The 27,458-nt window shown below is 47.0% G+C and overlaps 1 protein-coding gene across 3 annotated transcripts in view; it reads right to left on the minus strand.

Moving 5' to 3' along the window:
• ANKH (ANKH inorganic pyrophosphate transport regulator) overlaps window positions 1-27,458 on the minus strand; it is a 759,848-nt gene that overhangs the window by 298,996 nt on the left and 433,394 nt on the right. For all 3 annotated transcript variants that reach the window (XM_069620449.1, XM_069620448.1, XM_069620450.1), the window contains one exon: window positions 9,237-9,355. In XM_069620449.1, the coding sequence (XP_069476550.1) occupies window positions 9,237-9,355 (119 nt within the window). The remainder of the gene's footprint in view (window positions 1-9,236; window positions 9,356-27,458) is intronic.

Consider the following 27,458-nt stretch of genomic DNA (forward strand, 5'->3'; position numbering starts at 1 on the left):
GTGGTGAGGGTGCTGTGGTTGACTGGATCACCTCCCCCTCCTGGAATCGGATGTCGAGGAGTCCAAGGCATCTCTCACTGTGTGGTAACTGAGGAGGCAGCAGCCTTTCTTGAGGCTCCTGATGACATGAATGGTGGTATCAAGTATTCGCCCTTTGTGTGTCAGTTGTCATCAAAATTTGCCAATCGAGTGTAAAGACAGTAAAACAAAGGGAGTTCTGGGAGTCTCTCTACCAGCACGAACACAGCCAATTGACATGTTCCTGGATGGATGGTCCCTGGGAGAATTGCCTAGCATTTTGGTTGCTGGACTGCCCCTGGGCAGGACAAAGACTGATATGCATGAACATTTCTCCTCCATTCCTCTATGAAAGGGACAGGGAGCTAAAGACTTGGTAGAGTCTCTCCAAGGGGCCATCCACCCAAGAACAGGTCAATGGGCTGTGTTCGTGCTGGTATAGGGACTCCCAGAACCCCCTTGTTTTGCATATTAAGTAACTGAGTATCACCCTAAATTACCAGGGAAATACAGATGTGGACCCCTTGCTCACTGTTCTTAGAGAGGCACAGCTCCACCTCACTGATGAGGCCCGACTAGGCCGAAAAACGTGTCTGGGGTTGCTGTTGGTACCCTTGTTCAGAGGAGAATTGCCTAGCATTTTGGTGCTGGACTGCCCCTGGGCAGGACAAAGACTGATATGAAGGGACACTCCTCTGTGAAAGGGACAGTGAACTAAAGACTTGGTAGAGTCTCTCCCAGGGGCCCTCCACCCAAGAACAGGTCAATGGGCTGTGTTCGTGCTGGTAGAGGGACTCCCAGAACCCCCTTGTTTTGCATATTCCACTCAAACGCATGGTTCACAGAGGACCTCCAAGCTCTGCGTGACAAAAAGCGCCAAGCACTTAAAAACTGGCAGGCCAACCCATGCGACATCACCAAAGACTTATTCAAAGTCACTGCAAAAAAATACAAGACCGCCATCTTCAATGCCAAATCTGAATCATACAACCGTCGAATACTAGACTCAAAGTGCCACTCAAGAGAACTCTTCTCTATCTTTAAAGAGCTCACAGTGCCTCCCACTTCCTCTGACGAGATCATCAAGGATGAAGGCTGGTGCAACAGTATCCAAGCCGCCATGCTCAACAAAATAGACCTCTTACAAAACAAAATCCGCGACCACTACAATTCCTTGCCAAAACAGAGTCGACACTTAGATTCCCAATCCCATAACAAAACCACTAACATTCCCAAATTTGCCTTTAAAGAAGTTTCAGAACTAGAAGTCCTGGACATACTGAAACATCTGAAACCATCGACTTGCAAAGCCGATACATGCCCCCCTAAATTAATCAAGGACTGCGCTGAACCACTTGCCCCAATCATTACCGCATTCATTAATGCCTCATTCAAGTCCTGCTCTGTCCCAGACAGTCTTAAAGAAGCCTGGGTGCGCCCACTTCTAAAAAAGCCCACTCTCGACCCCACGATGCCTAACAATTACAGACCTATAACAACTGTCCCCTTCCTTCTCAAGATTCTAGATAAAGTGGCACACAGCCAAATCCAACTATACCTCCAATCTAACTCCATCCTAGGCACCAGACAGTCAGGCTTCCGCAAAGGTCATGGAACAGAGACTGCTTTGCTGGACCTAAAAAACCAAATAACCAAGATATTGGACAAAGGTAAACCCGCCCTTTTACTTCTCCTCGACCTCTCTGCGGCATTCGACCTAGTGGACCACAAGACCCTCACCTCACACCTCTCCCACTCCGCACATTTCTCTGACCAAGCCACCTCCTGGATAACCTCATTTCTTGAAGGGAGGGCCATGAAAGTCTTTTCAAACATTTCGAGCGCAACACCATCCATAATACACTGCGGTGTCCCTCAAGGCTCCTGTACAGCACCTACGCTTTACAATCTATTCACTAAGCCCCTATTCGAGAAACTTGATGCACTTGGGATTGCCTACACCAACTACGCCGACGACACCCAAGTGCTCCTCCCTCTATCAGGCTCATACCACAAAGACGCCCTAGCTCTAAAACTCATATATGCCACCATTCAAGCCTGGATGGCCACTAACGGCCTATGTCTTAACGGGGATAAGACTGAAATCCTTATCCTCGGCCAAAAATCCACACTGGCCAGGCTAGACAGCTGCTATGCCAATTTCAACATCGACAACTGCACTATCCCAGTCCTATCCTCTGTGAAAACGCTAGGGGTCTACATTGATGCAACCCTGTCCATGGACAAACAAGTTAGTGCCATTGTCTCCGCATCTGCACTAAGCACTAAACTCATCAACGCCATTAAACCATTCCTTTCCAAAGAAAACTGCCTTTCAATAGCAAGAGCTACCATAGGCGCTAAACTTGACTATTGCAATGCACTTCTAGCCGGCACCTCTGAAAAAAACCTAAACAAACTCCAGGTCACCCAAAATAACGCTCTAAGAGCAGCATTAAACATCTCCAAAAGGGACCACATCTCACTGGCAAGGCAATCAGTTCACTGGCTCCCTGTCAAAGAACGCATCACCTTCAAGGTACTGACTACTACCCACAAATGTATCCACCACACTGCACCATCATATCTCTCAGACACCATTCTCAGACAGACCTCATCCAGACCTACCAGACTCTGCTACACTAACCAACTCACTGTACCACGCATCCACAAGATTACAGCCGGGGGGCTGGGTTTCCCCTACATAGCACCAAAACTTTGGAATAATCTTCCCCACGCTCTAAGAGCAGAAGGCTCCCTCACAGCGTTTAGAAAAAAACTCAAAACCTCTCTCTTTAACTAAAATTCCTCTACCTACTGCCATTCAGGCACACACTGCTAACTATTGCTACTGCCCAAACTGTATGCATGTATGCCTCTGTATGCTGTAACTAAGACGCGCTTTCCCTGTAACCAGCGCTATTCTGTAACCAGCGCCACGATGCCTCAGGGCTGATTCTGTGCGCTTAACAAATGCGAATAAATAAATAAATAAATAAATATTAAGTAACTTTGGGTCTCACCCTAAGTTATCAGGGGAATCCAGATGTGGTCCCCTTGCTCACTATTCTTAGAGAGGCACAGCTCAACCTCAATGATGAGGCCCGACTAGGCTGAAACACGTGTCTGGGGTTGCTGTTGGTACTCTTGTTCAGAGGAGAATTGCCTAGCATTTCAGTGCTGGACTGTCCCTGAGCAGGACAAAGACTGATGCAGGGAAATCTCTCCTCTGTGAAAGGGACAGTGAGCTAAAGACTTGGTAGAGTCTCTCCCAGGGGCCTTCCACTCAAGAACGGGTCAATGGGCTGTGTTTGTGCTGGTAGAGGTACTCCCAGAAACCCCTTGTTTTGAGTGTAACGACAGGGCTGTGCCCCTTTGGAAGATCCTTGTGTTGTTCCTTAAGAATTCCGGTTGCTCCTGCATCTGCAAGAGCTCTTGTTCCCCCATAATATTTACTGTTGCTCCAGAGTCAATAATGAAACAGTAAAGTCTGTTTCCCACGTTGACAGAAATTCTGGGTGCTTCCCTCGCCTCTCTATCATCCTGCGATGAGGTTGACGTATTCATCAAGTTGAGTATGGTTGCATTCAGCGTCGTAGTCATAGTGATAGTAGTGCTGTTGATCCCCATATTGTTGATATGGATGTGGGGGTTCATCATATTCATCACCGTAACTGGCATATGGGTTGTGTGGGTCATATCCTTTGTTCGGGTCTTGGGGTGGTGTTTTTTCCAGTGCCCTTATATATCTTCTCTGGCTTTGGTGGTGTGTAGGGTTGAACCTTTGTGCGTAGCCCGGTGGCGGGGGCTGTCAGACGTAGGTCCTTCCCTGCGGTCGGACGTTTGGTCGGGACATGGGGAATGGTCTCCCTTCCCTGTAGGCAGACTGAAAGTATCCTTCCCTCCCGCAGTTGGACTCCTTTGGGCAAGGGCTGGGCAGGCCCTAGAGTGCAGGAAGTTCTTCCCACACTGGTAGCATAGTCTCTGTGTCCTGGGAGGCATCTGGCAGCTTGGTCTTCCCATGAGCATTTCCCCGGTCTCCAGGTCTCTGTTGTGGCTGGATCGATGCAATCGTGATTTTTTTTTTTCATGATTGGGTCCCGGGTTGCCTTTGATGGAAGCAGTTTCTGCATCGACCCTTTCGAATATTCTGGCCAATTTGCTTACTTCGTCAGTGGTCAACGGCTTTTTGAGTAATTGTTTCCGGAAAGCAGGTAAGGTGCACCCTTCAATCACGTGTGGTCTTATTGCCTCGTCTGTGGAGAATAGGTGGTTCTGGCAGTGAGAGCTTTTCAGGCAAAGGCGAGTGATGAAATCGTCAATGGTCTCCTCTGGTTTTTGTGGGCACTGCTTAAACACATAGCGCTCGTAGTCACGGTTGGGTTCAATGATTAGCTTTTTGTTGAGGGCATTTATTAGGGAGGCCTAGTCATTTTTTTCTTCTCGGGGTGTTGTCTTCACAATGGTCTTAATACCCCCCCCTACTAGGTTGATGAACATGTCACTCAGTGGTAGGGATATATCCTCGCCGCCCGCCTTGACAAAGTGGTTAAATTCCTCCAGCCACTCAATCCATCTTATCCCCTTGTCACTGGTATTAATGTGAATTGGAGATGTTTTTGAAGCGGGCTGCTTCGGAAGCGGGTGGTGTGGCTAGGTTGTGTGCTCCTAGGAGGACCGAAGACCCCGGGCTGCTCATGGCGGCTTTTTTGTGGCGTCGGGCACTGCATCTTAGGGTGGCAGTGGGGGCATGAGCTGGGGGCGGGGGGAGCATGTGTACAGTACCTCAGGGGTAGATCGTCATGTGGTGTCCTTGCATGAGCTTGCTGTCTGGAATACCAAGTCGTGGGTGGTCCACATGAAGCTGGCTTTCCTCTCCGTTTCTCCTTGTACATATATTTATTTATTTTTTAATTCCTCCCGTAGTTACTGCACGGACTGACCACGTGTGCACAGCAGCTCCTGCTGCATGGTTCTCATGAGCGGCGGAATCACCATGTGGGGCCAGCCTCTGCTGCAGTGTTTCTGTGGGGGTGGGATCGCTGAGTGGAGCAGCTCCAGCTGCACTGTCCACGTTTGCAGCGGGATAGCTGTGGAAATGGTCTCTCAGGGCTCACCCGGCAGGTTGCTGCAGGCAATTGCAGGACCGCCGGTGGCCTGGATGTGGGTGCGGCCGCAGCCCGCCAACTCATTAAAGGGACCATTTTCCCCTTCCCAATAGAGGAAGCAAAAGTGCCGAGATGATGACAGAAATGGTTGATGACTTTGTGGAAATTGATAAAGCAGGGCTGACCTTCGCCAGCGCATCAAACTTCTAAAGTTGCCACTGGGGGGAGCACAACTGACCGGACCGCCCACAACCTACACCATCTCCCAGCTTGCTGCAATAACCACTGAGAGCCACCACTCATTGAACAAACTTCTCAAATGTCATGCTCCCTACCAGAACCCAAAGAGCTGTAGCAAGGAGTCTGCATGAGGGATCATACAGAAACGGTTCTGTCATTCCCCAGCTGCAGGATGTCTTGAACAGTAAGGTGCACAAAGCAAATTCCACCTGGATCCACACAAAGAAAAGACAAACTTTATGGTCTGGTAGAGTTTTGGGAATATACCTTTTTAGGCGCAGGTTGGACTGTGATCCTGGCTTCACGGAGGCATGACTACTTGCTACCACCTGACCCTAAACTCTTGAGTAGCACCACATTGTTTAGAAAAAGCACTCCTACTACAGGTAGATTTCCTGATTGGTCAGGTTTGCCTTAGTCAGTACACAGCAGACACTTGCTCCCATGCTCAAAGCATGCATATGAAAAGGCAAGAGAAAGGGTGCAGAGACTGCGATACATGGGAAGGTCCATTTGTGGTTCAGAGAGGGACAGGAAGCAAGAAGCAGTGTAAACATACCAGAGAGGCTAAAGCGTGAGACAATGAAAAGAATACAAGCACTGAAGGAGTCGAAAGCGTGAGATGAGTTAATGTATGCATTGGAGACTGCATGTGGGATGTGAGAAGGCCAATAACTGCAGCATAAAAGAGGGAGAGAGAGAGAGGGAGAGAGAAAGAGCAGAGTAACGAAAAACAATGACGGGAGATAATCATAGAGATAGGAGAGAAAGAGAGGTAAGATAGAAGGAGACAGAAAAAGAGCGATAGCAATGAAGCAAGAGTGATAGAAAGAGGGGACGACGGCAGGGAGATGGGACACATGAGTACTAGGGGGCGGCAAGATGCGTTTGAGCCTGATCATAAAAAGACAGCGAGAGAGTTAGGGAGAAAGAGAAAGGGGGAAGAGGGAAGAATGGATAGAGAGACTGAGAAAGTGAGAGAGCGAGAGAAAGAAAGAGCATGAAGCAAGAGAGAGTGAAAAGAATAGACAGCGAGGAGAAGAGCACATAGGGGGAAATAGCCAAGTTAAAGGTTAAGACATATTATACAAGAGGGAGGGCGAGGTAGAGAATATGACAGAGAGAGGCACATGGTAAGAGATTGGCCCTCATTAGGACCCTGGCGTTAAGGGGTTAACGTCACCGTAAAAGGTTGCAGCGCCGTTAACCCCTTAACGCCTTACTACGAGGTCCCTTTGCGGCTCCCGACCTTAACGGCTGGTCTGGCCCAGCTGTTAAAGTAGGGACCCGCAAAGGGACTTTGAAGGTAATTATGGTACCGCAATTTGCAGTACCGTAATTACCGCCTTCCCCATTCCCATTGAGCCCAATGGGCCAAAAATGGGAATGGGGAAGGGTCAATGGTAAATGGGGAATTACCGCCCCGCCAACCTTGGAATGGGGTGGTAATTCCCCATTTAACCATGGCGGAGTCAGTAAGTTACCGGCGTTAACCAATGGCGCTAATAGCGCCATTGGTTAACGCCGGGGTTCTAATGAGGGCCATAGAGTAAGAGGAACTCAACAAGAGAGGCAGCCCAAACCAAATTGGGAGAGAAAAGCAAGATAAATGAGAGACAGCAAGCACACAGGATGAGGAAGGGAAAACGCACAATGAGGGCGACAGGAGGTCAGTGAGGAGTACAGACTTAAAGCAGTGAGAAAAGATGACAAGCTTGGTATTGTGTTTTTTTTGGTTGCCGAATGGGTTTGATAACTTTGCTAAACTACTTCATCTTTTAGGGTAGGTAGCCTGTCTAGATTGTGGGCCACCTAGAGAAAAAGGGCCCCAGACCCAGGTGACAGGGCATAATTCTACTCCACCTGGGGTGTTTGTGGTGTGAGTTCACCTTCATCAGAGTACACGGTTTGGCCAATTGCCCATTGGTTAAGTGCTGGGAGGTGGTTACGACTGGGTAGAATTAAGAAATTCGCATAGGCTGTGGTACATAAGGCAGCAGTATTGAGGCCCAAAGTCCCCCGATGTGTAAGGCTTTTGAGTCCGTTGGTATTCTTTTTTTTGGGGGATAGGTTGTAAAATGATATTTTAAAATGCTTTGTCAAGTGGTTTGCTCCAGTGCTGGTGTCATCTGGGTTATTGCTGTAGGCCAGGTCATCTATGAATCCATGAACATCCTCTTGATTTTTGTAGAGCACACACTCCGTTTCCGTGAAAAGGGGACATACAAAGCATACATTAGCCATGCTCTAGACTAGCATGTGAAGTTTCTCTGGAAGACTGTTCAGTCCATTGAAAGAGAACAGGCAGTTAGGTCATGAAAAGAGGCTTTTGGTGCAGAAAGAGGACTGCTGCCTAAGGAACAGGTGCTCTTTAGGGCCTCAGGAAGGGGACTGTGACGACCAGGGAATGCAGGCTAGGTCATGGGTTTGGGGGTTGTTAGACTATGAGGGTGGTTCTATATGTTAGTGGTGAGTAAATGAGTGGTGGTAGTTTACCATGAGAGGCTAGTTAGTTTGTACAGACAAGGGTGGCCCTACAATGAGACTCTTCTAGAGGGCTGCCAGCTGTAGGGCATTATACGGTCCACTATTGGCCCTACAAGCACCACATCTGACACCCATGCAAATACAAAATGGTATTTTGGCCAAAGTGGCACACGTTCTTGCACCAGCCCAAAATAAAGTGTTCTCCTGTCAACCTAAAGCTCTTTGAGGGAAACGTGACACAGCCATTCCCCAAAGAAGCTTTATGTGAACGATGTATGGCTGTACCTTTAGGGGGAACCACAACAGTGCCTAATTATCTGACCAGGTCAAGTCAGGCTAATTGGAGACACGCGATTGCTCAGAACAGGGGAGACCCTTACTTGCTACAATCAAAATCATTTTAACACCAGTTCTACACGCCAAATCATTCCACAAATAATCCATTACATTTATCATAGTGCATGTGCCGGACATGACACTACTACTTTAATCTCCCTGGGGCTGATTCACAAAGAAGCGACCCCGACGTACCCTAGACTTAAACTTCAAGAGAGCTATTTGTTTCATAAAGAAGTTATAATAAGCAACTCTGACCGATTCCCGATTTACTGATTATGAGTAACTCTCACTTACTCCTGACTTACTAGGAGTAAGGGAGAGTAGCTTGTTTTTGTAAGGAACCCCTAGTTGTTTCACCTGAATAAATCACATGGAGCCGGATCCGTGTTGGAAGTTCCATGATGATAATACTTTGTGGTAGCGTGTGCTTTTGCAACACCCACGCTGGTCGTTGGTGTGCCACACATACTCATATTAAAGACTCATCTTCAGATTCAAGCACAGATCCCAGAGCAAATACAAAACGTAGCTCTCCTGTGCTAAGAAAATCTAGATACTGGGCCTCATTACAACTCCGGCGGTAGCGGTGCCGGTAAAACATTTCAGCCCTGGTGATCCGTGAAGTCAGGTGCCGGAAAATGTTACTCCCCTTTCACATTCGAGTCCCAAAGGATTCAATGGGAATGTGGAGGACGAAAGCACCGGCAACGTGTGCAACAGTGCCAGTGCTTCCGTCAAAGCCTGTGAGTGGCTGTCGTTCCACCCGCCATGTCTGACCTGGCGGGCGGGACAGCAGCCGCTCACAGAACTCAGTGTGTGCCGGTCCGGTGACAATGGTGCCGGTACACTTACCGGCACCGTTGTTACCAGACCGGCACACTTGTAATGAGGCCCACTGTAATTTACTACAGTTAATTCAGAGCGTTAGGGCTAATGTGTTAACAGGTGATGTTGAGATCAATCCCACAGGCGGCCATGATATCTTCCATACTTATGTAAATGACGTGCGAGTGGCACAGATATTCAGAGAGGCGCAATACTCACTATGGCGTCCATAAATGGGAAGGCCGCGAGATAGAGGAAGGCCTTCCTGGTTTTGCTTCCAACTGATTCATCCACATGGTGCAGCTTGTTAATAATGTAGTAGCCCAACTCGCTGTACGCTGAAGAGAAAAATGACACAAGTCAGCCAGAAAATCCTCTTTGATGATATATTTATGATCAAATTATTAGAAAGATCAAATCACAGGCTTCAGATATGAGTGGATAAGGACTTAACATCAAAGTTAATTAATAGAAACAGTAATATTCATAATTTCGGCCCATAATGGAGACACAAGAGGATAGGATTGTACATTAAAGAGGACGTGACAACTATAAAACACACAAATATTAATTTAGATTCAGATTTCCTAAAATACAATTTTTCCAGGTTGCATCAAGAACCTTTATTGCCCAAAAAGGGATGCACTTCCTGCGCACGGGCTGGTCTAGAGGCAAAGCAATCAAGAGACAATAAAACTTGTCTGTTTCATCTCCAACATTAATTGTGGGCTTCTCTGCCCTACCAGCAACCTGACAAGTGCAAATGCCCCACAATCCTACTAACTGGGACAGCTTATTGAGAGTGAAGACCTGCCTTCCAGAATGATGGAAAATCCCACCCCGATCTTCCTTTGCACATGAATGCATCACCTCACTGGACAAAATTCACAACCAAAAATAGCACAAGGTTTCTGTTATAATGCACTCTGGAATGCCGGCTCGCTTCCACACATGGTCGGCATTCCAGGCGCTGTGAGACGGTTGGGAGAGGGCTGAGTGGCAGAGTGGCCACGGGGTCGGTCTAAGTTAAGAAAAGACTTACCTGGTACTTACTGCCTCCACTATTATTTCACTGACGATGTGGAAGAGCACCTACATGGGACAGACCCTGTATGACTTGCGGATGCAAGAACTCGGCACACCGTCAAGTCAGGCGGCCAGCGGCCGAACCTGAAGCATCCCTCACATCTGGAGGCAGTCGCAGCGAAGAAGTGGGCATGGCGGCCCGCAAATTGCGCCTAGGTACGGGGCAAAGAACTGGACCACACCAATGCAGCCCTAATCGTCGGAGAGAAACATCGACATGTAAATGCTAGAGGAAAGGACCCAGCAACGTTGACGTTCCCTTTGACCATTTTTGGTTACCAGGCAACGTTTTGTTTGGTTGCAACGGCAGCTACTTCAAAGGAACAGGAGAAGCCAGATTAAGATCATTTGGGACCGGGAAGTGACCAAATTTGGAAATTTGCCACATCCAGTGGCAAATCCAGGTACTGTGCAAAGAGGTACTTGATAACACATAACTGTACAGTAAGGTGGCACAGGTTAAATGGTGAAGCATTTTCTGTAGAACCAGTGTGGTTTCTCCAAGTGGCACAGGAACATTTGCAGGAGTTCATGGTCAAGCGAAAGTGCAGAAACATGCCTTATGACTTGTAAACTGTACTGGAGGCGGCAGTGAGTGGCACTGGCATACAGTGCACCAGTTAGTGGGTTGCTGACATTAGCACAGGTGGGGCCCACGGTCAGCAAGCAACACAGCAACACCAGACCTCAGCCAGCATTTCTAATGTCCCCAGGCGAACCACCAGTTTCATGGGACTTATGGGTGGACACGTTCATGGTATACATGAGAGCAGCTGGAGGGATGAAGTACAGCGACAATGAGAAGGAGGCAGCGATATTACATTGTATTGGGAACGAAGGACTCCGAATTTTCAGACATCTTCCAGGCGAGGAAGTGTAAGTTCCAGGCAGCAGAGAAGGGGAGAGAGTACTGAGCACATACGAAACAGCTCTCAAAGAATTAGAGGGATGGTTTGGAAAGAGACTCAAGGTGGTGCTCGGGCGGTATCATTTCTTCTCCAGGACACAAGGAGTCGGGGAGGGCATTGACGCATATGTCACAACACTGCAGACTCTTCTGGCTACATGCAAATTTGCTGGTGTGCAGGAGGAGTACATCAGTGACCAAATCATGATGAAAACCAGCAATTCCAAGGTCAGGGAAAGACTGTGGATAGAAAGAGATCCACCACTGGACAAAGTGATAGAGATTACGAGGGCCATAGAGGAGTCACGTGCCAGCGTTCAAGTTGTCACTGAAAAAACGGACAGGCATGGCAAAGGGGAGTTCGTACAAGTGATATTGCCACCATTAAAGAAAGGGAGCAGTGAGGTCAAGATGAAGTTGGAGAAGCTTGAGGGGCAGTCCAACTGACCGAGGACAGTGAACTATGGTGGTGGGGTGAGGGAGGTGTGTAGAAAGTTTGGTTGGTCAAGTCACCCTACTGGAGTGTAGGAGTGTCCTGCGTGGGCAGTAGAGTGCAGGCGGTGTAAGACGAAAGGACATTATGCCAGGATGTGCAGAAGGAATGTGGAGATGGTCAATGTGCAAGGAAAACAGAAAATGTCAGGATGATAGAACCTGTCGGTATTCCAGGGTGTGCTGCACCTTTTCACGGCAGTGCGATGAGAGAAGGGATGATATTGCATGTCGAAAGGGAGGCCAAAAAGGCACATTGGGCCATATTGACGGTGAATGGTGTATGCTTGGAGATGTTAGTAGACTCTGGTTCCCCGTATACCATGATCTCGTAAGAAGTGTACAGTGAGAATTTTGTGAAGGAAGTGTCTGCTCTCAAACCTCAGATTAATCCTAATGTATATGGTCAAGCACCCAAGGTTTTCGGGTATTAATGGGTGTGAATTGAATTTAAGAGGCACAGCACAGAAGGTAAATTGTATGTGGCACATAAAGGTGCATGTGTTTTGGGGTGGGATCAGCAGGCGGCCACCAATATTGAGATATAGCCTTGAAAGAGTGTGTCTGTGCTGAGTGTCAAGGAAGTGTCGGATAAGGTCATGCTGGTGAATTATTTGCGCAACTAGTATTCCGTTGTTCTTACGGAGCGACTGGGGGTGTTATGTGGATTTTCATACCAAATTGTTTTGAAAAGGGGGGGCAATGCCAAAGGTACACAAGGTCAGAGGTGTTCCCGTTTTGGCCAGAGAAAATTTGAAATCAGAATTGGAAAAGTTGAAGTTGGTGGGGATCATAGAGGAGATTGAGAGTTCTGAGTGGTTATCTCCTGTGGTGTTGGTGCGGAAACAGGACAGTGATTTGAGGATGTGTGTAGATTTTAGGGAGCTGAATTCTAGAATTGGATTGTTTGCCATCCGCTTCCCAACATCAATGAGTTATTTTTGACAAAGGGACACGCAGAGTGGTTCTTCACTTTGATTTATCGTCTGCTAATCACCAAATTGATTTGCATGTGGAATCCCCACTGTTGACTTCACTTGTGACAACGTTCGGGGCATATAGGTTTCGTCATATGCCATTTGGTTTGGCATCAGCGTCTGCTGTTTTTCAGCGTTTGATGCAGGATTTGTTTGGCTGTGTGCCGGGAGTGAGTTACTTTGAACATGACATTTTGGTGTGGGGGTAAGAACAAAAGGGAGCATGATGAGAGGCTGCTTCGGGTCATGCAAATTCTGAAACGGAGAGGTTTGACAGTGAAGTTGGCAAAGTGTCAGTTGGGGTGATCAGTGTGATGCATTTGGGTCACACACTGCTGCTGATACAGGCATAAAGCCTATAGAGGAGTTGGTTAAGGTTATGAGGGAGGCTCCTTCCCCGGTTAATAAGGAGCAGCTCAGGTCATTTTTGGAAATGACGGAATACTACGTCAAGTTTATATCTTTGTATGCAGAGAAGATGGTGTGCATGCAGGCTTTGTTGAAGAAGAATGTCAGATTTGAATGGTCCTGGGAGTGTCAAGCTGAATGTGTTCAATTGAAGCAGGATATGGATGGGGCACCAGCTTTGAAGTCATTTGACCTGAAGAACAACAAATGCTACTCGCAGTGGATGCTAGTGATGTCGGCTTAGGGGCGGTTTTGGAGCAGTGGCAGGATTGTGTGTGTAAGCCGATTGCATTTGCATCTAGAGTACTCAAGGATGCGGAGAAGTGGTATGCGGACATTGAGAGAGAGACGTTTGCTGCTGCGGGGGCTTCAAAGCATTTTAGGACTTTTCGGTGGGGTATTCCATATTTTAATCAGCACAGACCACAAACTGTTAGTGTATGTGCTCACGGCCAAGGGTGTGGCATAGGTGTTTCCTAGGATTGCAAGGTGGATGGTACACCTGCAAGAATTTAAATTTCAGGTTGCAATACCTTCTGGGCAAAAGGAATGTGGTAGCAGATTGTTTATCATGGTTTAGTCTCGGGAGGATAGCTCAGCAGCAACGTGTTCGCCTTGGAAGCAAGACGACAGGGAGCAACACGGGTTTGATCCCCGGGTCCGTGCTTAGAAACCTCTGAGTATTAAGCGCGTTATAAATAACCTATCATATCATATCATATAATATATCAGACCTGTGGAGGTGCCGGAAGAGCAGGGGGAGTGTGATGCAAGCACCTAGGTGGCATGTGTGCTTCCCGTGGTGGATAAGGATGAGTGGGAGGAGGAATCAGCAAAGGATGCTGAACTAGCATGGATTAGAGAAGGTCTGCATGAAGGTTGGGAAGTGGTTAAGGGTATGGAGGAAGGTAAGGGGTACATGCAAGTTTTGAGTGAGTTGGCAGAGGGACTATGGGGAGTCACAAGATGGGAGAGGTTAGTGCCTCCCGTGATTGTGAGAGCTAGGCTTGTTGAGCTGGCACATGAGGGCCATTTGGGTAGCTCTTTCACCAAAACGAGGTTGTGGGAAGTATTTGTGGGCGTCTTTGGATGAGGAGGTAGAGGCGGCAGTGAAGCAGTGTGTGGCTTGTGCTGCGAGTGATCAGATCAGGGTGGTGAGCCCACAACCAGTATATCCTGTTGATGTTCCCTATGAGGTATGGGCCAAGGTGGCTTTGGACATCATGGTCCCAATGGAGTGTTTGGTGGGAGGTTTGAGATTTATGGTGGAGTTGGTTGATTATACGTCACAGTGGGCTGAGGCTGCTGCTTTTGAGAATGATAAGGTGATTGGTTTCCTTAAGAGGATATCTGATAGAGAAGGGGTGACCGCAAGTATGGTCACGGACAACAGGGTGCAATATGTGTCTCAGCAAATGCAGGATTTCTTGAGAAAATATGGTATCAAACACCATAAGACTACTTTGTACAGTCTGTGTGCCAACGGATTGGTAGAAAGAATGAATGGCTTTGTGAGGAGGGCCATTCAGCTTGCCACAGCCAACGGTTTGCCGTGGCAGGAGGTGGTTTCAGAAGCTTTGACAGCATAGAGGCGGACACCTTCGGTGATGACCGGTAAATCTGTTTGAACCCATGAGGGGTAGAAAGGCTGCCCTTGGTGGTCGTGTGATTACAGAGGTGAACATGTCAGAGGTGTTGCAAAGCAGCGGGCGCATCAGGATCATGTAAGAGCACAGCAGAGCAGGAAAAGACCCATTAAGGTGAAGGTGGGTGATCGGGTTTGTGTGAAAACCCCTAGGTTTATCCCTAAAGGGAGGAGTGCATTCATGTCCCCGTGTTTGGCTGTAAGGGTAGGGACAGGATTTGTGGTTCTCGTTGATGGCAAAAGATGGAGCAAGAGAAGGGTTGTCTTGTTAAGTGGTACGACCATGGCACCATCAGTTCAGCGTGGTCCTGATTTGGAGTCTGCATTATGTTATTTCTCAGTGGAACAGCGTGTGAGTGGGACCAAGTTGGGAAGGGGTGGTAGCAAGGTGTCTGTGGGTGAGGGTCGTGAGGATGGAATCAATGTGGCATCTAAGGAAAGTGTTACTCAGGCATTGGGTGCGAGTGGGGGGCGTCCATTAAGGGTGCGTGGGCCTCCAATCAGAATAAAGGATTATGTGTGGAAGGGTGGTAGTGAGTAACAGAGGAACACATAATGTGAAGTTGTGTGTGCGGGTGGGCATTGGCCGTGCATGGGTGTTACTGCAGGGAGCGTGTGAATTCTTCATGTGCGTAATTGTTAATATTTACTGGACATTTTCTCTTTTTCCTACTTAGGTGGGTATTATCCTTGTACCATGTTCACCATGTGTTTATTATTTCAGTTGCCTCATACCTTGGTTGTGGGTTCTTTTGGTATGTGCTAAGGGGGGAGAAGTGTCATAATGCACTCTGAAATGCCAGCTCATGTCCCTTTGTGGTCGGCATTCCAGGTGCTGTGAGACGGTTGGGAGAGGGCTGTGTGGCGGTGTGGCAACAGGGTCTGTCTACGTTAATAAAAGTCTTACCTGATACTTACCACCCACGAGATTACTTCAGTTTCCTTACTGCCGTTTAATTCATGTCCCATACAACCAAATGCCATGGTCGTTCTGCTTATAGAAAGTTTCAGTGAATTCCCCACATCCCTGAAGTCACACCCAATGTCTACATTTATTAGAAAAAACCTGAGGTAATGATGGACCAATGCAACAACTTCCCTGGAACTGGAGTAAAGGAGGCCCCTGATGCCTTGAGATGGTCGGAGACTTCCACCTTTTCTTCATGCAGGTTATTTGTCACAATAGTCAATTATTGTAACCAATCATCTAAAGATCAGGGCCAACCTAACATCTACCGATCCATAACAGGACAGCAAGAGCTCACCCTATTCTGATCATTCCTCAATTCACCCATAGAACAAGGGAGCATTTTCCAAGCATGCAAATCTGCATGCATCAAGACTTGATACAAAAATAAACAGTGAACATCAGTGATCCAGCAAGCGTATCTTCAATACTCCCTTCAAGGACAAAATTCTGGAGAAATGTATCTACCAATAACTTTGTGCCAGGGTGGAACTAACAAAAAATCGGCAATGAGTCCTAAAGTGGATTCAGACCAATGTCTGGAACAGAATGATGTCATTTGTCAGGAGAACAATGCTAGCACAGGCACACCTCCTTCTGGAGACCTTGGGTGGCCTTTAACACCAACTTTCATGAATCGCAGGGTGCGCCCCTTTTTGGCCTCATGGTCCCTGTCACAACGGACTTATACACATGAATACCTTCAATATGGCCGTCCAACGCATTCCCTTCTCGCTCCATGCGTTGGACGTAACCTTTCTCTATTTCTAGACCACGCTTTCCGCGGCTCCATGAGTCTCAATGCTATAGCAAAGTAGCGACCAGACGTGTGCTCCGTAGCTCGCGGTTCTTCTCCTTTCCACTCCGCTTTCCCTTCCTCGAACCCCCCCTTCTTCCTCCTGGATTCTAGTTCTAGCGAACTTACGGATTCCTGGATTCGGCCTCCTGGGAAACTGATCGCATTCTGGATTCGGCAGAGACACGGGCCACCTTCTTCAAAACCCGATCCATCCGAAAGAAGGCAGCATCCAAGGACACCGGTAAAGAACGGATTCAGGTGAGAAGGGGGGGGGGGGGGGGACTCCTTGAGAGTTTGAGACGCCACCCAATCGAAAGCGATATCGACATGGAGGCTGCGGTGCAGGACTTGATGCGTCGTATGCAGGAACTATCAACCGAGGTACAGTATCTGAAAGCTGAGAATGCCGCTCTCAAACAATTGGTACTATCCCGGGATTCTGCTACAAAAGAGAGTGTTATACAGGGCGGAGAAGTGGATAAATACGAGGGCTCAGCAAAGACCCTTTGTGCATTCCTGGATTCGTGCTTGGTTCACTTTACCTTCAAGCCTTACTATTTTGCGGCCCCCAGGGCCAAGGTGGGTTTTATAATCCCTCACCTTTCCGGGAATGCCTTGACTTGGGCCACTCCCCTTGTTAACTCTAGTGATGCCCTCCTGGACGATTATGATGGGTTTATACGGGCCTTAAAAGACATGTTTGATCGCCCTGAGCAGGTCTATAGCGCACAAGAACGCTTGTTAGACTTTCAGCAAGGGGCCCAGGATATGCTCACGTATGTGACCCGATTTAAACAACTGGCAAAGGAAGCCGACTGGTCCACTGAGGCGAGTTTTACCCTGTTCAGGAGAGGATTGAACGAAGAAATTAAGGATGAGCTGGCCAGAGTGGCACGACCACACTCATTCCAGGCATTAATGGATCTTGCCATGCAGATTGACTTCCGTATCCAGGAAAGGAAGTCAGAAAAGAAGAAATCCAGGGGAACTCCTTCCATGGTATCATTTGAGGGTACCCCCAGACTGAAAATCAACCCAAGCCCAGTTTCAGAATCCGAGCCCATGCAGATCGGGGCCTTTCGTGGACCCATATCTCCGCAAGAGAGAATGAGGAGAATTCATACGGCTTTGTGCATGTACTGCGCCTCAGATAAGCATTTGGTTAGGGAGTGTCCTTTAGCACCCCCTTGGCGTTCGGGAAATGCCAGCTCCCGATCCTAGATGGAGCAGAGCTTCGGGAGAGAGATGTTTGCTCCACATCCATTCCATCCTTGAACTCTCCTGGACAAAACAATTTGGTGGTACTACAGGCCTTTTCATCACCATCCAAGAATACAAACTATTCCATTTTGGCCATGGTAGACTGCGGAGCTATGGGAATATTCATAGATCATGAGTGGGTTGATAAACATCAGATTCCCTACGAAACACGAAGCACCATGCAGCCTGTGGAGGCTATCGACGGAAAACCCCTCACATCAGGACCCATAAGCCTTCAGACCAAGGAGATCCAGCTTTCAATAAATCACCATCGAGAGCTGATCAGGTTTGACATTATTAAGTCAGCTCATTACCCCTTGGTATTGGGCATGCCCTGGCTACAGAAACAACCCATATATCAACTGGTCTGCGGGTTCCCTATTCCTAGGCTTGGAGTTTTGCATGTCTCATTGTCTATCCCTAGAACCTCCATTAACACACCCAAAGGAACCAACAAAGGAACAACAGACACCACTAATGGTATCCAATGTTATGCAAGTTCCTGAAGTCTACCAAGCTTATTCTGATGTGTTTTCGACTGCCACTGTCCAGGCCCTACCCCCACACAGACCTGAAGACTGCACAATAGATACGGAACCCTCTGCAGTGATTCCCTTCAGCAGGATGTTCATTCTTTCCGAACCAGAGAAGAAGGCCCTAAGAAATTACCTGGATACCAACCTTCAAAATGGCACCATAAGACCTTTGAAATCTCCTGCTGGTGCTTCTCTATTCTTTGTTCCCAAGAAGGATACCAAAGAACTCAGACCCTGCCTTGATTATCGCGGGCTAAATCAATGTACCCTCAAGGATCGGTACCCGTTACCCCAGATTTCGGATATCCTGGAAGCCGTGAGAGGCGCAGTGATATTCACCAAGTTGGATCTCAAGGGCGCCTATCATTTGATCCGTGTCAGGGAAAAGACGAATGGAAGTCCGCCTTCAGAACACCCTTTGGCCATTTTGAGTACCTAGCCATGCCCTTTGGATTGGCTAACGCCCCGGCAATTTTCCAACGCTTTATGGATAGGGTGTTCTCTGACATGCTGTTTCTCTTTGTTATTGTATATCTGGATGACATACTGATCTTTTCCAAGGATCCTAAACAACATGAAGAGCACGTGAAGGCAGTTTTGCAGAGACTCCGAGATCATATACTCCTGGCCAAACCTGAAAAATATTTGTTTCATGTGATCTCCATTCACTACCTAGGGTTTATTCGTACCCCAGAAGGAATCGGAATGGACCTTTCAAAAGGTAAAAGCCATATTGACCTGGCCCGCTCCTACTTCCGTGAAACAAATTCAATCTTTCCTGGGACTTGCCAATTTCTACCGGAAATTCATATCTAATTTCTCCGAGATAGTTCAACCGATTGTTGCTCTCCTGAAGAAAGACACTCCTTTCCTCTGGTCAACACCACAAGATATGGCATTCCAGCGTTTAAAGACAGAGTTTACGCAAGCTCCTATCTTGGCTCAACCCGATACTAGCCGTCCTTTCCTGGTAGAAACGGACGCTTCAAATTATGCCATTGGCGCAGTCCTGACACAAGAATTAGGAGATAAACTGGAACACCCAATTGCTTACCTCTCACGAACTCTGACTCCAAGTGAAACACATTATTCAGTCCTGGAAAAAGAATTGTTAGCCATCCGCCAAGCCTTCACTGAATGGCGACATCTACTTTTGGGAGCTAAACATCCAGTTCAGGTCGGTACTGACCACTGGAACCTCCAGATTCTACAGTCTTTGTAGTGTAGGAACAGTCGTCAGGCGCGTTGGACATATTTCTTTGCCCAGTACCAGTTCCATATAACTCACGTTCCTGGATCACAAAACCTGATCGCCGACGCCTTATCTCGAAGACTTGACTACGAGCCCACTGAAGACAAGGCATATCCTCAGATGTTTTCCCCCACGATCTTTGTGGCCCAGGCAGTCAACCTCCTCGACGAAATCCGAGCACAAACCCAATCCTCTGATCTGTGGAAGGACAAATCCAAAAGAAATCCTTGGAATGTAAAGGTCCGGGAAGGTTATTTGTTCAAAGACAATCTGTTGATCATTTCTACAAAAAGACTACAACAGAGAATGAATCTCTGCCACAATACCCTACACTCCGGACATCGTGGTGTCACCAATACCCTCCGTCTGATACAAAGGCAATTCTGGTGGCCTAGGATGGGACCCGACGTACAGCAGTACATTCAATCCTGTGTTGTCTGCAGCCAAAATAAACACAATAACAAGAAACCAGCGGGCCTTCTACTACAACCTACATTGCCAACTAGGCCTTGGGAGATTATTGCTACAGACTTCATTGTGGAACTGCCACTCTCCCGTGGGTTTACCACCATCATGGTTACCATAGACTTGTTCACTCATATGGCTCATTTTACACCCATGAGTAAATAACCATCCTCTTCTGAACTAGCAGGAATCTTCCTGGAACACATATTCCGTTTGCATGGACTCCCTTCCAAGATCATTTCGGATCGCGGACCTCAATACATCTCACAATTCTGGAAACATCTCTGTCAATGCTTAGTGATCCAACGTGCCCTTTCGTCAGGTTACCACCCTCAAACCAACAGAATCACAGAACGTGTCAATCACGTCTGGAACAGTATCTTCGATGCTTCGCCACCAAGGTCCAGGATGACTGGTCGCTCCCGATACCCGTGGCTGAATTCCCTTACAATAATTCTGACCATTCGGCACTTAAGATCATCCCCTTTTATTGCAGTCAAGGATTTCATCCGTCGGTCCTACCTTCTGTTCTTCCCCAATCTACACCAGTGCCTACAGTTGACTCCTGGCTAGAAACCCTGGTCAACATACATATAGAAGCCAAGGAATTTTTGGAGAAGGCCAGGAAACAGACCAAGAAATATGCAGATTCCAGAAGAAGACCTGGCCCTTCTTATGCAATCGGTGATCAGATCTGGTTGTCCTCAAAATTACTACCCCGACATCTATGGCCTAGTAAACTGGCCCCTCGGTACTATGGTCCATTTTCCATTAAAGAAATTATAAATCCTGTTTCTTGTCGGATCGAGTTGCCTGAATCCTGGAAGAAGATACACCCAGTCTTTCACACATCTTTATGGAAACCCTACTATCCATCCTCCCAAAAACCCTCCAGACCTCCTCCTATACTGGTCCATGACCAATTGGAATATGAGGTATCTCGTATTTGTGATTCCAGGTATAGAAGGGGCCAGTTCAATACCTGGTTGAATGGAAAGGATATCCTCCTAGCGAAAGAACCTGGGAACCTCTCTCAAACATCAAGGCCCCACGGCTGCTCAGAAGGTCCCACCTCATCCACCCGGGCAAACCAGGAGGGAAGGGACTTCGGAGGAGGCATGCTGTCATGAATCGCAGGGTGCGCCCCTTTTGGGCCTCATGGTCTCTGTCACAGCGGACTTATACACATTAATACCTCCAATATGGCCGTCCAACGCATTCCCTTCTTGCTCCATGCGTTGGACGTAACCTTTCTCTATTTCTAGACCACGCCTTCTGCGTCTCCGCGCGTCTCAATGCTATAGCGAAGTAGCGACCAGACGTGTGCTCCGTAGCTCGTGGTTCTTCTCCTTTCCACTCCGCTTTCCATCCTCGAACCCCCCCCCCTTCTTCCTCCTGGATTCTAGTTCTAGCGAACTTATCTTGCCTCCTGGATTCCTGGATTCGGCCTCCTACGAAACTGAACGCATTCTGGATTCGGCAGAGACACGGACCGCCTTCTTCAAAACCCAATCCATCCGAAAGAAGGCAGCCTCCAAGGACACCGGTAAAGAACGGATTCACGTGAGAAGGGGGGGAACTCCTTAACACCAACTGCCCTGAAATTCTCCCAAAAAGATGTATCAACGTTGTATTACTGGAAACCATGATACGCTGAAGGATATTTGTTTCCAATATCAAACATGACACCGACTACCAAAATGTCCCAATTCACCCCCCACAATATGACCTAGGGAGTATCTCAAGGGTCCACCATATCATTAGCAACTCAGGACTTTGCCCACTGCAATTATTCTGAAGACAACCAAAATGTTTACAAACGTACAACTTAAAATCCTTCACACCTCCACAACTGCCGCTCATGGGCAGATAGAGTGATGGTGACTGACAGACTGAAACACAACCCATCTAAAACTAAACTCATGATCTGCGATCCAAAGCAATCCAACGCTTAAGCATTCTTTGGCCAGAAGAAGAAGAATGTGCACCCAGCAGATCTTGACAGTCAAAAACCTTGGATTTCCTATGGTTTGATTTGATGTCCAATTTAGACAATTATTTTCACATAATTAGCATTTGCGTGTGTTCCTATCTTGATGCTTTGATAACTCTAACTTGGAAGACAACATAACTTTCAGGAAGTGTTTCAAAACATGTATGTTCACAAGGCCAAAATCAAAAAAAATAGTATTTTTACTAACATTTTGCAGACCAGACTAAAATAGGATCAGTCTCATTCAGATACCAGACTATGGGCACAGCACTGCAAGACATGTTCTTGAGATAAACAGCACAGCCACGCAAGCTCCAGATCATGTACACAGTTGGGTCAATGCCCCCCCTTGAGCGGAGGCCCAGCATGGCCTATGACATCCAAAGTGCAGAGATCATTCAAGTGGTTTGATCTCATCAAGGGTTTCTCCACGTCGGACACAGAAATTGAAGTCTTTTCTTTCATTACAATGTGCCACTGTTGCACAGCCTTGCTGGCCCGTACCAAACGGGTTTCTCCCCCACTACCACTTCAGGGACAAAACCAAACAAAGTCAGGACTTCCTAGAAGGATACATTCTGCCAGTTCAGGATTCCCCCAACTAACCTACTCTCCTTTTCCTCCTCGATTTTCTCTGCACATGTAAATCTCCGTACACACTGTACTGTAATCCCTGCTAGCACCCCTCTCCACCTATGTCTCTGCAATGCTCATACTCCCTCATATACCCCAGATCGTTCAGACTGCTGATTCTTCAGGAATGCCTACTCTCCTAGTAAATAAAACGGGTTACTGATACCTGGGTACTACCTCTAGATATGAAGGTGCCCCAATTTGTGCCACCAGGGTTATCTATACAAACAACAACACAGAGGAAATGGGCACTTTTTGCTTGCACCCATCAACATTTTGTGACACACATATGCCACACCCGCTCCTCTCCTGAACCTCGGCGCTTTCCCACTTCTCTAACAGAACTATTTGACAAGAGGCCACCAAAATGGCAGCAGTTGTGATAAAAAAACACCACTGTCAAGGGTTTTGACCCATGTTGAATCAATAGACTGGGTAGATGTGGGGATGAGCTGTCGCCACCCATTATTCTATCCCAGAACAAACTAAATCAATAGACTGGGTAGATGTGGGGATGAGCTGTCACCGCCCACATTCACGCCAGAATCCAGGAGAACCGCGCAGTTTGCGCACACCAAAATGGTCACCTAATCTGCCACCCACCAGTGCAAAGAAAGATCGTTCTGTTCAAAATCCGTTTTTATTGATGTCAAAAAGTTGCTAAAATCATGGGCACAAGACCACTCTAAAGATACAACCTTCTTGTGGGGGGTTCCACATCACCACTCTACTGTAAGGATGCCATCAAAACAATGTTAAGCAAGGATCCTATACTATCAAGCAAAAGACCACTCTATTGAAATGCATTAATTCAAGACAGATCCCAAAAATGGGTGCAGTACCAGCTTTGTCCACAAACCGGCGCTAGCGGTCTAAACTCTGACAGGAGAACTGCTACATCAGAAGCTAGTTAGCCTCCTGAGACAGCTGGAAACTTCAAAGGCCCACTGCTTAATTAAAACTCTTAACCACCTGCTGTTCCCAGAGACAATCTCATTGCATTAACAGGCCAAGAGGCTGGGAAACCTTCTCACCTCAGAGACCCACATAACAGCCCAGGAAATCACAGGTTCTTGCTAACCAAATGCAGCGTGGCCCCCTGGCCTGCTGACCTCAGCCGACACAGTAGACCCTTGCAATTGAATGGGGTATGTTGATTTTCAGTGTGGACTGTAAACAGAACCCTGCCTGGGAGAGGAGAGACATGTGGTACTCCCAAGTTTCTGGGGGCGGACCCAGACACTTTTGTGGAATCATATTGCAGCAAATATATGTTTAAGTTAAATGCTTCTAAAATATTGTATTAAGCTCACGAAAAGGTGCAATTTGGAGAACCTTAATCCAAGAAATTTACCCACAATTCAAGACTTGATTCAACTTTGTACTATGTTCTGAGGCGAAACCCCGCTATTTATTGATATTACAGACACCGGGTTTATGCTAGAAACATTGTAAATTACTGGAATGTGTGTAGAAGGAGGGTGTACATTTGTGTCATTTTTTATACAGATTTAACATTGGTAAACCAACTAAAAATGAAATTAAGTTGCCATTTGTGAATGCAAGCCCCCAGGAAGATCAGAATTGAACAAGCATGGACCATGAGTAATCTGTAATATGCACATGTAATTTCAACAAATTGTGTATCTAGGAAATATGTATTTGGATCAGAAATAGATTTGTGTGCACACTGACAAGGGGAGCGTCTTGTCTGTAAGCCATAAAGATGACACAACCCAGCTCCCCAATCAAGGGAGAGAGGAGGACGTGGCCAATGATAGATTGCGAGGGGCCGGCTCAGCTATGCCAAGGCACACAACCACTTTCTAAAAACATAAAAAGAGCCACTGGAAGCCAGATAGGACTTTTCTTTTTCACTTTCTTCGGAGCATTTTGACTTCAGACTTCACATCCAGAGATCCAGACTTCAAATCCATCAATCTCCAGAGACCAGAAATTAACTCCAGAATTTGTAGCAGAGAGGCCTGAATCCACAAGCTGAATCCTTTTTCAGCAGGCCTCCAAATCATTTGCAAACTATTCAACAGCCGGGCGAGCTGTTTGAATTTTTGCCAAGAACTTTTGGTCAGAACCAGAGACCAGACCGCCATGCAGTGCCGAGAACTTTTGTCAGAACCAGAGATCCAGACCGCTGTGCAGTGCCGCTAGCAGAGCTGACCCAGAAGGTAGAATTATCCAGTGAGCAGAACCAGGCAGAGACCGTCCGTGCCGAGGGAACCGCAGTCCAATCCTGAACCGATCCATGGCGAAGTCGCATTCCTGTCCAAAATATAGTGTGAGTACCGCCAGAACTGTGCAAAACCCAATCTCTTAGTTTAAAATAATCTAATCCAAACTATATTAACCTATTTAGAACTGCCTCCTAGAATTGTGTCATTCTGTCATCTTTAAACCTGAAAACTGTCATTCTGAGCTTTCAAATTTCAAATCCGAAAAACTACCTTTACTAAATCGGCCGTATCCGTTTGTGATAGAAGCGAGATTTAACTTTTATTTTTAAGCTGGAATTCTAAGCTTTCCAACAAGCTCTAAACCGACTTGCTACTCCTCTTACTCTCTCCGTAATTTCGCTCGACGCATGCTACTTAATTTGCCGCGATTTGACATTTTGCTTAATTTCAGCCACGTGTAAAAAGATTTGTCCTTGCTTTCCTTTGCTGAAATTCGTTTGCAACCTGACAATCAGTCATAGAGCATTGCTAAAGTTATCCTGAACTAATACAAAGCATCTCTCACTCACCCGAACCTCCTATAGCGAATTAAAAGCAATTTGAGTATATTTTTCACTTCATTGCCACCACATTTAAAAGTATATTGCCTGTGTTGTTTTCCTCTAAGCTTGCTAGGGGGGAACTGAATTATAATTGATTGCATTCCTGAGAACTGTGTGCTTTCCTTCCATCTCTTTACCTTGCATAAAGGGGGGGGGGTGAATTGTCAAAGAAAAGTGATTACATTGTCTTTTGTTGAAGTCATATCAAGTTTATTTTCTGTACTGCATTTTCATTCATCATTGCATTGTTCTTGAAGCCATAAAAGCATTCTCAGCTACTTTATCCTCTCTATATCACTTCTAAGCCATCAAAAAGAGTGTACCACTGTAACATTATCCAATGTTGATCACTATCATCTTCACAAGTGTGCTGTCAAATATTAATTTACTATAAAATCCTGATAGATATACATTGTTTGCTTTTCAAATAAACCTTTTAATTTGCAAAACAAACCTACTTCTTGACTCAGTGGGGTCAGGGGGATTCTAAGAGAGGGGTGTTATATAAGGGTTGTCATCCAGAGAAAACGAACTGGACATAGAAATACATCAATAAGGGCTTCCATCAGCATCCCAGACTAGGCATTCACTTAGCTGTAGTGTTGAATTGAAGTCGCTTACAAAGTGGGGGCTCGGAGCCGGGATATTCTGGGTTAGATTTACCACTTGTGCAGCTTAATACAGTGTGCCAACTGACCGGATACACATATCCGGTTAGATCACCACGCTGTTTTACACTGTGAAAGCACCCCTTAAAGGAACACTCTAAGGAAACGTTCTGTTTTGCAAAATAAAATACAAACTTCTGGAAGTCAGGAAGGAACTCAAATTCCAGAATGACGACACTGGTAGACATCAAAATAGCCAGAGAGAACTTCTTACATAAGCTATTTGTGAGAGGTGAATGGACTGAGCAGGGCCAGGATGCGTGGTTGCAGGCAATCACACAACAGGTCACTGCAACTGGGTTAGATATCTGGAGAGATCAGGGTCCCTTACATATGGCTCCTAAAGCTAAAGATGAACACGACAAGATGGTTAGGATAGCGGCATATTTGTATCTATATATGGGAGCCATGCAGGAGAAATGTGCTGAAGGCCAAGATCTGGCAAACAGGCAACAGATCGCATTAGAGAAGGCCCAATCTGACCTGATCTCTTCTGAGCAGAGGATGCACAGAAGCCAGGAGTCAGAAAATGAGAGCAGACAGTATCTCATTAAAATCAAAGAGGACATGTGTATCCTGCAACAGGAAAAGTCTGACCAGGATATCAGATTTCTGGCCTTGCAGAAGGAGTACCAAGAAGGTTTGGACTCCCAACTGCAGAGCCAGAAAAAGCTGGAGCAACAATTAGATTTCAATAGGGCATGTGCTGAGCAGGTAGTCACCCTGCAAAGCCACTTAGATAGGGAAAAGGCAGAGAGCAATAAACTGATCCTGAAAGACCTGGATACCCAGGCAGAGTTTGATCAGGAGCGCCAGAAAGCTGGTGCCTTTCAAAGGCAAAGGGACGACCTGGCGGCACAGATGCAGACTCTTAGTCAGGAAAGGGACACCTTGGGCCAGGAAGTCTGCCATTTAAAAAGAAAAACTGAAGAAAATCACTTGGCCCTCCAGGGGCTGGGTGACTTCCAAAAAGAGCATCAGAACTTGTTAGAGCACACCAGGAGGGTGGAAGAGGCTCTGGCAAGAAAGGAGCAGGCCAGTAGGGATGGGACTCAGGAGGTAACCCTCCTGCAGCAAAGACTGGCCCAATACTCCAGGACCAATCAGGAGGCACAGAGAGAGAATGAGGCTCTCTGCCAGCACAATGATAGGCTCCAGCAACAGTTAGCCATGCAGGAGAGACTGATAGAGTCTAGTAAGGCCTTAACTGAGGAACTGAAAGCGCAGGCTCTTGCATTGCAACAGGGAGCAGGGGCTGATAGAGATGAGGTTCGCTGGGAAAGGGAAACGCCTGAGCATAACCTCTGGAGCCCTAGTACCAGAGGCCTTCATCTCTATCAGTCCCTGGACTTTGCCACCCCCATGTCCCCTGGCGCACATGAGCTTAGGGCCACAGGGATGGCAGATTACTATTCAGCCAAAAGGATGGGGCTCATAGGCCAGTACCACCCAGGAATGGATGGGCGGGCATCCGGGTATGGGCACCTAAGTACAGTGCAATTTAGTGGGGAACCCCAGGAGAGAAGGCCCATTAAGGGCATCCTGAAAACCTCTGCCCA

The sequence above is a fragment of the Ambystoma mexicanum genome, chromosome 5q, assembly GCF_040938575.1.
Source record: "Ambystoma mexicanum isolate Mex_15411 chromosome 5q, UKY_AmexF1_1, whole genome shotgun sequence".
NCBI lineage: Eukaryota > Metazoa > Chordata > Amphibia > Caudata > Ambystomatidae > Ambystoma > Ambystoma mexicanum.